This window comes from Mercenaria mercenaria, chromosome 3, assembly GCF_021730395.1.
Source record: "Mercenaria mercenaria strain notata chromosome 3, MADL_Memer_1, whole genome shotgun sequence".
NCBI classification, from domain to species: domain Eukaryota; kingdom Metazoa; phylum Mollusca; class Bivalvia; order Venerida; family Veneridae; genus Mercenaria; species Mercenaria mercenaria.
Genome location: NC_069363.1, coordinates 26,217,200 through 26,229,038, shown reverse-complemented (window position 1 = coordinate 26,229,038; position 11,839 = coordinate 26,217,200). Strand labels below are relative to the sequence as shown.

The 11,839-nt window shown below is 34.1% G+C and overlaps 1 protein-coding gene across 1 annotated transcript in view; it reads right to left on the bottom strand.

Annotated features, from left to right (window-relative positions):
- Positions 1–7,416, bottom strand: part of LOC123525229 (voltage-dependent calcium channel subunit alpha-2/delta-3-like) — a 93,685-nt gene extending 86,269 nt beyond the window's left edge. The window contains exons 1-2 of the mRNA XM_045304099.2: positions 7,331–7,416; positions 276–455 (exon numbers count right to left, since the gene is read on the bottom strand). Of these exons, the coding sequence (XP_045160034.1) occupies positions 276–455; positions 7,331–7,333 (183 nt within the window). The 5' untranslated portion in view covers positions 7,334–7,416. The remainder of the gene's footprint in view (positions 1–275; positions 456–7,330) is intronic.
- Positions 7,417–11,839: the final 4,423 nt, after the last annotated feature.

The following is an 11,839-nucleotide window of genomic DNA, read 5'->3' as shown; positions in this document are numbered from 1 at the left end:
ATGACCTCAGGAGGAAAATGTTCTCTGTGATAACTCAACTAAAGACAAAACATCTTGCATTTTGATACTGTACAAAGCTGTAAACTTCTGACAGAGAAAAAGCAATGGTATATTGTAAAATTATGCAATTCCATGGGCAAAACATTTTGTGGTTTGTCTTCAGTATCCAAAAAACAGTACTGTCATAGACAGATGGGCAGTTCAAACATTATATGCCTGCCATGTTTTTGACACTGGGGGTATAAAAATAGCCTCTATATGTACATGTTTAATACCTGAAGTATATAGTTTTCTATTAGGACTGCCCAGTTCTGGACATCCCCTTCTAGTGTTCCTACTTCATGGTGTTCCTCTCCCGGATATTTTCCTTGTGCAGTATGTACTGATACACCAACTAACATAACAATACTGAGTCTTGTCAACATCGCCATCATTGTGCCATTCCAGGTCATGCACTAAAAAAAATAGTAATAAAGAGATGAACATTCTTCATGGCGTACAAGGGTAACTAATTCTGTCTTTGTACAAATCAAAATAACCTTAAAAGGAAAAAAAAACTGCAAAAAGGACTGGCATTTCCAGTGACTTCACTCATGACAATAAAATCCATCTTTCATCCAGTTAAACTCCTAATACAGCAAACTCAGCTTTATAATGAAAACCTGAATAAAGCAAACACAGTGAAAATCCCTGAATTCCCTTACAGAAGAAAAAGGCCTGCTGCGTACTCTTGCTGTGTACATACAGCGTATATGATGCGTACATGATGTGTACTGAAATCAAGGGCTTTAAATAGTACGCAGGATATACACCGCACATACACCGATAGTACGTTTGTAGTACACTTTTGACATGCAAATGAGCTCTGCCGCGTACTACTTGCTGCGTACATGCTGTGGACTACATAGTACACAGGATGTACGCTGGAGGAATTTAGTATGGGGGAAATAGTACGCTGCACATACACTTTTCACATGCAAATGAGCCTGCGGCGTACATGCTGTGTTCTCCTGCGGCGTACATGCCGTGTACTCCTGGCCCGAGTCCTGCTGCGTACATGCTGTGTACTCCTGCTGCATACATGCTGTGTACTCTTGTGGCGAAACTGCTGTGATAATGTAAATTCCTTACCCCACCAACTTTCGTATGCAAATGCTGATCATTTGGACAGAAAAAAACAGAAAAAAGATAAGTGACATGCATCAATAAGCATTAATACCCTTACCAAAATAATGTAGATTGATGTTATCAAATAAATTAGTATGCTTTTCTTCATCCACTTTTCAATGAAATAAATCAATTTTTGTAGCATGTAATTTGGTAAACATTTGAAGAAAATGGCGTAACTGCATCAAGGGGAAACAACTTTAATGCAACTAAATATAAGTGTTATGATTTATTATAGACGATGTGTGCGTAGTATGTATTTATTTTGATTACAGTCCATCTGAGAACAATCTAGGACTGGACTTATATAAGCATTTATACACTTTTACGTCCGTAAAAAGTAGTGCACCAAAAAATTTTGGATTGATTTTTTCCAATGGGGCGAGTGCAATTAGCCAAATGGTTCTGAAAATATACGAGCGGCAAATCCGATGAACAACTTTATAATTTGGTGAGGCCTTAATGAGTTAACATAATGAGCATTAAAGCCTTTATAAAACATGATAGAATGGTGTTTTGCTTAAGAGTATTCAAATAACAGTGAGAGCTATTAATTCTTCTTATTCGGGCGCTGTTGAGGCATTATCTTGGTAATTATTTCATGTATTACAAAATGTAATGCAACGAAGTTCAAATAAGGCTTTTGAAGTTTTGAATTATCCAAGTTAGAAAGCTCCAGGATTAATTCAAAACGAAAAAGAATATATTTTTACACTGCATGCAAGGTGCAGCTCAGAAATCACGAAGATGTAACCCAGTAAACACCTGACGTTGTACAGACGTTGGTTAGACGTTGGATTTTGGTCGCGACGTTGGCGACCTGAATCCAACGTCTAACCAACGTCATATCCACGACATCTAATAGACGTCAGACTTAGACGTCTAGAAGACGTTGGAATTAGGTTGGATAGAAAGTCTGATAAATGTTTTTAGTTATAAAACTAACTGGTATAATTTTGCTAGTATAGTTTAAAGATACTTACTTGTTTTCATAAAGGCCTGGACATGCGCTTATTAATAATAGTTCATTCTCACAACAAACATTATATTAATTATGTTACAATATCGCATGAGATTGTCTATTTTCGGAGGCGGATTTTTTCACGAACTTTAAACTGTTCAAGATAAAAAATGCATTCTATACACATGTATAAATTATTCTAAATTCACATAGATCTTCTCTTCTACACATGTTGTCTATTAGTCACACATTCGCGAGATAAGCCTGCATCGGTTTACACAGTCTTCCTGTAATTTGATATTTATTGGGATAAGATAGAGCAAGTTTATAAATACTTTACACAAATGGAAGGATCCGCAACGTGAGTAACAGATTTTTTAAAATTATACTTATTTTAAAAGTTATACTGATTTATATTCCATGTTGTTTTTTTTTAAATTTGACTTATTTTTGTTTGTTTCTTTAAAAAGCAATTTCATTTAATTACATTTTATGAAGTTAATTACAGAATATTTTTTTCATAGAATTTAAAATATTACATATTTGTTTGGCACGTATTAATTATGCTCTTAGTAATAGCACTAGTATATTTTTTTAAGTTAAATAATGAAACTGTCAAATTTCATACATTTCAGGTGGAAATGTTGGCGGAGTTGAAGAATCATACAAAAATGACGAAACTTGAAAGTTTTAATTACTGCATTACTTTTTTGGACTTATTGTATTAGACTTACGTCGCCATAATATGAAATAAAGATGATAAAATACATGTGTTGATTACTTGTTTGATTGCAAATTACGTTGAAAATTTGGTCAGATTTTGGTTGAAAAGTGGTTAGATTTATGTTCGAAAATGGTCGGATTGCGACGTCTAGCCAACGTCAGGATCCGACGTCTAAACAGTTTGCAAATCCAACCAAAATCCAATGTTAATCCGACGTCGGGTCCGACGTCTATATGACGTCTAACCGACGTCAAATGCCTACTGGGAAGCTTCACAAATGAACATTGCAAATAGTTTTGCAAATTTTCATTGTTCAGAATACCGGTAATCTGAACTGTTCTATGCTATTAAGATAAAAGTTACTCGGAAATCAAGTTCTTGCTTCCAAAAAAAAAAAATGTACAAATCCTTCCTGCATGAAGTGTACTTCAGACTTTTACCTAAAAAAATTCAAAGTATAAACACCAAAAGAAAATGAACAAGTCCCTCCCGCGTATATGAAGTTTACTTCAGACTTTAACTTATAAAAAAAAACTAAGTATAAATGCCAAAAGAAATTGTACAAGTCTTTCCCCCGTATATGAAGTGTACTGCACAAATTTCAAAGTATCTGCGGTGTACATGCAGTGTACTATTTTCTTGTACAAGTCCCTCCTGCGTACATGCAGTGTACTCCTTAAATTTTCAGAGTCTGTGCTGCGTACTTGAAGTGTACTAGTGACCTCCTGCGTACATGCTGTGTACTCGTCGAAATAGTACGCGGCATGCGGTGTATGTAAAATGTACTCCTCTAGCGTACTACTGTGTTCGCGGCATATACACAGCAAATACGCAGCATGTAAGCCACAGAGGCTTGCTTCTGTAAGGGTTATGTCCTTTTTCGATCCTTATGAAACAACGGATGTATCATATAGCGAACTCTGTTGTAGCAAACCTTTGGTTAGGCGGACCAAAAAGGGACATAGTTATTTTGCATCACAAAAAGGATGAAATTCAGACAGACCTATTTACTAATTAGAAATTACATAATTACATAGTAAGATTTCAGTCATTATTCTTTTTTTTTTAAATGTGTGTCTTATCACGCTTAATCCAAATACCGGTACACAAAAAAAGTAATTTTGTGAAAAATTGCCAGATACAGTCATATAGAGCTGTTTTGCACCAAGCAAATTTAATATCTAAATGTTAACCTATCAGATATATAGTATTTATATGCACTGTGTATTGAAGGATACAGACAGGAAATACGTCATTATTGTTTCGATTTTATACTACCCTTGGAAAAGACTATTTTTAAAAGCCAAAAATGCTGGGGTTTATGTTTAAACATTTGATACTATTTGAACATAAATTTTGTCATACTCTAAAACTATTTTTCAAGTTCTTGTATCATTTGGAATCCAATGTTTTAAAGGTATTTTGTTGATGGTTTTACTTAATTTTCTCACTCATGTAATATATAAAACAGGACAGAAACCAACATCAATGACTTGATGGATTTGTTCTTGTCTATACTGCTAGGCAGTGGGCACTTTGCTGTAAGTGGTCTGTTGAATTGTAGTGGAGATTTGTTTGTATAGATTAAATATATATATTATAAATATATCTACTATTATGTTCTATATATTTAAAGTTGTGTTATTACATCTATTTTTTTTTTTTTGTAATTTTTTTATAGGTAGATGTCATTCAGGTTGGAAACATATTGAATATGAAACTTTAACAGTGATATAATCATTAGTCACCACTATTTACACAAGAAGAAAAAGGGATTGAACTGTTTATTTGCATAGTCCAAGTCTAAATTACTAAACAAAAGAATAATTCTTTTTTATTTTAACCCTTCAGTCTCGAGAAACACCCAGGTACGGTAATCCGAGCAAATATTCCAAATCATCTCTATCTTTTGTTTGATAAATTACAGTCTCCTCTCTGTCATTTTCAGTATTCGTATTCATTACCTAACTTCAAGACAACCTTACAGTCTAGACAGACTCTGGGTCTAGAGGTCCAGTTAACAGACCCTTGCCACTGCCATTATATTATGGCACTGTTGAGTAGATTCTAGTCATGGACACTGTCACTGGTGTTCCTACTAGTACTAGTTACATTTACAGTTTTGATGGGAGTTTAAGGTTTAGGCAAAGCCTCTTGTGTCCCATGTCTCTTAGTTACATTCCAGTGGTGGTCTAATCTTTTTTTGAATGTTTCAACTGTTTGAGTACTTACAACCCTTTTGGGCAATCCATTCCATGCATTTACTATTCTGATGGAGAAAAAAAATTTCCGAGGAAGGAGTCCTTTCTTAAAGAGTTGGTTTATAGAGCTTGAGTGAATGTCCTCTGGTAGATGAAATATCTAATAACTTGAAAAACTTGTCAGGATAAGAATTGTATTAAAATACCAGTCAAAAACTTATAGGTTTCAATCAAGTCACCTCTTAAACGCCTCTCTTTCAAACTGTACATATTCAAAAGATCTAAACCTTCTTCATAATTTAAGTCCGCCAACTCGGGCACTAACCTTGTTGCATATTTCTGTACTCTCTCAAGACATTCAATATCTTTCACAAAGTAGGGATTCCATGATTGTACAGCATATTCCATTAATAGTCTAACATATGTTGGATAAATGACCTTAAAACTGTTCACATCAATATGTTTGAAAATCTGTCTAAGTAAACCTAATGGTCTTAATGCTTGCTTGGCAACTTTTGCACATTGTTCACTTGGTTAACCGTCTTCAGTTATCATAACCCCAAGATCAGATTCTTTTTCAGAAGAAGATATAACTTCTAAGGCAACCTCTTCCCTTCGATTTATTCAGAGAAATGTCAAGACAGATAACTTAAAGGTCAAAGAAGCTGCATACACCACCTATGTCCGCCCACAGCTAGAATACTGTTCAACTGTGTGGCATCCCTGGCAGAAAACCCTCACCCATAAACCTGAACGAGTCCAAAGGTCAGCAGCTAGGTATGTTATGAATGATTACAACTATACAAGCAGTGTAACTGAAATGTTGAAATCCTTAGAATGGAAAACTCTCCAGTACCGTAGATTAAACTGTTCATTACTTTTGTTTTACAAAGTAAGGACCCAGACCGTTGCTATTGACCAAGGTTACTTGACCCCCATTAGAAATCTTAACTACTTGATCCCTTATTCCAGCACTCAATACTTTGCTAACTTTTATTTCCCTAGAACCATCCGTCTCTGGAACACCCTCCCCACATCAGTCAAAGCTAGCCCGAGCCTCAGTATCTTTACATAGAGGCTGGCGGCGGTCACTATGTAATTCTTCCATTCTGTCCTATTTTAACTGTAGCATACTGTCCTTTTATCTTTTACTTTTAATACTGTAATATACTAAAATTCTCTAACAACTGTTTCTCTGACAGCGCCGACCAGTCATAATCGGAAATTGATTGTTGGTTGTACCGATGTAGATGTAGATATTTCAACATTATTTAAAAAGTATGACTTCCTTGGGTTGTTAAAACCAAAATGTATTGTTTTGCATTTTTGTTCATTAAATTTCAGAAGCCAAGTTTCTGACCATTTCATTATCATCATCATCATCTTCAGTGATCGCCTCACTCTGTGTACTGGTACTGATGACCACCTTGGAAATATTCGACTGCAATCGGTTATTTGTAAAATTGAACACACCATCTAAAAGTTTCCACTTACAACACCAACTGGTGTAAACAAAAACAAAATTGGTAAGTATTCTGTACAAATAAATGACTTACATAAATTTGTATAAAAAATATTTATCCAAAATTACTGGGGAAGAGGGTGTTTTTTTGCTCACTGTCGAAACATGAAGGCCTGACATTTGGTAACTTTTCATTACTTGATCAGGAATGACTGTTGCAGCTTTTTGGGGAAAGTTTCAATATAATAATACCAAGAAAATTTTGTAAATGACAAAGTGTTCGAATTTATCATCAGTCAACGTTCATACAGTCCCCCTTTTTACATACCCATTTCAGGGCCTCACTTCGTGTGAGTTTGTTTACTAAATATAAATTTGAATTATGTAAAGTTTTCAGCAAAGGTTAAGCTTTATTTTGATACCGACCGTTGATTACAATTTGCAGAAATAAAAAAGTTACAGGTAAAAAACCTCATTTTCTGTTTGGGTTTATCATCAGTACCAGTAGATTATACTCGCGATTTACTTAGGGAAATGTATGGGTAAAATAATGCTGGCCCCAATAGCTTAGATTACCCTTAGATGTTAACACCAAATGTCATTACATTGAAATGACACTATTATTTTGACTACAAATTCATGTATTGACAGCTTCCATCGAAAAATCTCGTGTGGGATAACTTTTCCGAGTAGATTTTTATCACAACACAAACAATAAATTAAGCAATATTATTAAAATAATGGAGTGTATATGAAAGATGCAAACGAGAAATTTTGGACATACCATCGCCTATCAACACAAAATTAAATCCTACCATAAAAATGCCATATGCCTATGCTGTTCCATCATTTTCAAAAGAATTATTGACTGCTCTCAGCTTCTGCAACATTATTGATCGAGCGTTTCCGTAAGCCGGTCGATCTCCGTGTATTTACGGAACGGTCACGCTTGAGCAAAGCGCAGTCAATAGCCAATATACACAGTATGAAAGTGTCATCAGCAGAGTGTTAGCAGGGTCCATAAAGCTATCCTAAAAGCATTTTAATAAAAGTACGAAAATTGTTGGTGATATAACGATGCTGGTTTCTTGGTTGTAGACAGTCTGATGGGGGTTCTTGAATTTTGGAGAAACTAAAAAAACATTGCTTTTGTAGTGTGAGCAGGATTTTTATGGTTGTATTAGTGACCTACTTTTTATTGACTGATCATGACCTATAATATGCGAAGTTGACCTTGATAAATTATTCTAAGTTTTGGTATATGGAATGAAATGTACATGTATTGTGTACACAAGGTTGTTCTTCAATTTAGTCTTGTGACGTATTTGTTGATCCGAAATGACTGGGCTTCAAACTTAGCTATGATGTTATCAAAACCATTATTTACCAATCGATGAGCTAATTGCAAATTGGTTATTTGCGCCATGCAATTTACAAAAGCTAAAAATGCAAGGAATTTTCAACGTGATGTCAGACAAAAACTGCTTTCTCTTCTGCTCTTTGATTTCTTTCTTGCTTCTTTTCTTCTTGTGAAACTTATTTTTTTGTTTGTGTTTTTAATTCGGACAACATTAATGTTACATCATTATGTGCGAGGTCAGACATTGAAAATAAAAATCTGAAAGTTTGCAAATCATAAGGACAAAATCGTCATTTACCACATACATTGCACTACAAAAAGCCATCACATTTAATACTCCATAAAAATATATGTACCAGTAGTATAGTGATAACAGGTTTACAAGTCACTTTCGACAGCCTTGAGTTTTCATTAATAACCAAGAATAACCAAAAATTTCAAATAATTCTTTTTATTTATGTTTTATTCATTTACATAGCAAAAATGACAACAAATTTTATTATACATATAATTGGACAACAGGGCAGGACACGAAAAAAACATCTATAAAATGAACATTAATTAATTTTTAAAGCAATTAAAGCAATTAAATGCCCATAAAAGATAAATAAATATGGATAGGAAGTACGAAAATAAGCCATATCTTTTATTTTAACTTTTATGTCTTATTTAAATTTATTTTATATCGTTATATAGATACGATCATTAGACACTTAAAAAGCAAAAATAAATTATTTTATTCTAGCAATTAAGAAGTGAATAGCGATTATTAAATCAGAAAAAATAATTGTCCCTTAATATAATTTTATTCTAAATCAACTATAATCTTACAAAATAGCATCTTTAATTTGTCATAACGGTATATTACGGTATATTTAATACATCTGGGACGTCCTGGACTGGGCCGTCTTGGTATGGGCCGTTTTGGATTTGGGCCGTCCTGACCCGCATTCCTGTGACCTGGATCACAAGATCCTGGGTTTAAACTCCAATGGGAACCTTGGTATTTTCTCCCCATGGTTTACTTTAATAACGACAAGGGTGTTTGACGGACTCATACCGTCAGCATGAAGGGTCGTTCTGGAGAACTAGTGAGCTCTGAATAGTAAAGGAGGGTAGTATAATGACATTGGTTTACACGCCACTTCTAACAGCCGTGCTGATCAGAGACCACCAATTCAAAAAGGTACAGGGAACTTACTGGGAATGAGGTAACTGTACACCTGGGAATAAGGTAATGTCTGTGCGTTCTGATTGGTCAGTCATGTAAACAAACCCAGGAAGTGATTACTTTTTCAAAATTTATATTTTTTCACTGCATTTACTGTATTTTATTATACATTTTGACAAAATTTGCTACATTTTCACGGCTACTAAACGCTAGCGCCATCACCAAATTGTGGTGATAAGGAAATGAGCTATCGACATTTCCGTGGTGCAGCTATCGCCCGTTTCTATTTGTAAACACGTGAGTAAAATTTATATTTTATCTTATGTTTTTATTGATAGAACTTTTTTCGAAAATCGGAGAATGTAGTTCCATGTAACAACACTTTTACTACAGGCTGGCTGTTATTTCATTAAAATATTACGCAAATTGTGGTGTCAGGAGCTTTTCTCCCGAATCTGACAGTGGCATATTTTCATATCGGCCAGTATTCGAACACCATTCTGATGAATAGACACACTATAAGAACATACCTGCGCATGCAAATGGTATAGAAATGATAAATAATTATATACACACACAATATGAATAATAGAATCTCGGGTTAGAAGAAATATACCAGGATTTTTAAACGTGGTGGCGCTATAACTCTAGTGATGGCGCTATACAGTAGTGGTGGCGCTGTTACGACATTCAATAAAACGAACTGCTGACGCGTCCGGAACAAAACAAACACAATATTTTTTCTAACTGATAATTTTCCTGCAAATAATTATGTTATTAAAGAAAGAAAAACACGATCATAGTTTATTTACCTTTATGAAACATTCTCTATCCAAGACAAAAAAAGAACAAAATACTCACAGACCCTTGGGACTCGTGTAGTCAAAGTAAATATTTTCCATTGTTTAAAATGTTAATGTAGAATTATTTCTAACCTTTAAATAGTGTACTTAAATACAAACGTAAGTGTACTTTAAATTCGGGTCAAGAAAAATAGTAGCAATACCTTTTATCTCAAACGAAGATTTGTGTCCAGGCAATAATTTGAAGATATTGTAGAATTTATTTTTATATTAATATTCTGAAAGTTACTTCCCTTTGTTTTTATACGTCTTTTGCATGTCATTGCAAACAAAAGACCTTACTTTCAAAATTCTTTCTGAAAAGTGAATACAGTACATTTTCAATTCCAATCGATTAAATATGATTAATCAATAGAGCTTAGTTGTACAAGCTGAATCCATATATATGTAGATTATTCTATGTATGTATTTTGTTGTGTAACGTAATTTTAGTATAGTGTGGGATAGGTTGATATCATAGATTATTGTAGAAATTTCCGTGGCTTGCAGACAGACATTTTCATATATTAAAATTAAATATATTAGCCACTAGTCATATACAACAGCGCCACCACTACAGTATAGCGCCACCACTTGAGTGATAACGCCATCACTTTCAAAAAAAGCCGTGTTTTAACTTTTTACTGTGTTTTTCGTAATTCTTTGATGTATGGGAATACGTGTAATTCATTTCTACACCATTTGCATGCGCAGGTATGTTCTTATAGTGTGTCTATTCATCAGAATGGTGTTCGAATACTGGCCGATATGAAAATATGCCACTGTCAGATTTGGGAGAAAAGCTCCTGGCACCACAATTTGCATAATATTTTAATGAAATAACAGCCAACCTGTAGTAAAAGTGTTGTTACATGGAACTACATTCTCCGATTTTCGAAAAAAGTTCTATCAATAAAAATATAAGATAAAATATAAATTTTACTCACGTTTACAAATAGAAACGGGTGATAGCTGCACCACGGAAATGTCGATAGCTCTTTTCCTTATCACCACAATTTGGTGGTGACGCTAGCGTTTAGTAGCCGTGATTTTATGTGTATTGAAAAAAAGTTTTATTAAACGAATTTCTCCCGCCATACCAAAGTTGTAAACTGGGGGTCATCTCATTCACATGAAAATTACTTAAATAATATATCACTATTTATGTTTTTGTCCGATATTTTGGTAGAACTAAGATTGTTCTTGAAAAACATGTAATTAGATAATCATGTTTCAAAGTATGGAAGGCCGTACACACCATAATGTTATAATGTAAGTCTATGGGAAAACAATTGGTGGTAGGGTTAACCATTCTACGATGTGGTTAGTGTCCCCCTACTGATCACAAGGTCCTGGGTTTGAGCCCCAGTGAGGAACCTGGGATTTTCTCCCAAAGATTTACTTAAGTATTTTATACTTTATCACATATACAATTTTTATCAGTTATAACAAAACCTACATTACAGGAAATTAACAGTAACTGGAACTAAAGCATGATTTAACATAACAATAAACTATTAATATTTTCTGGTTTTAAATAATTACACCCTTTAACATGCTTAGGATTACCTATATCTGCTTTATTTACATTTTAAAAATTATTTATCTATGAAAGATTATTAATGTAAAGTTGATTAGCACCTCTCATATTCATCTGGTAAAAAAACTCATTGGCAAGCACTTTATTTTACAGACTGTGAAGGCCATTAAGGATTCTATGATCATCCATGTGACTGGAGTCAACCAAGGGTTACATTACATCATGAACAAATTTGCAATGATTTCCAATTTCATGGTGATTATTAGCTTGGTAGAATTCTGCCTCTTACGATGATGCAAGGGTAAGACGGTGGTTGCAATTCTTTACAAAATCAAAGCAAAAATTGAAACTGAATGGATAAGAGATTAAAATGATAAATGAATTATGTTTCGATAAGAGACAGTGTGTGCA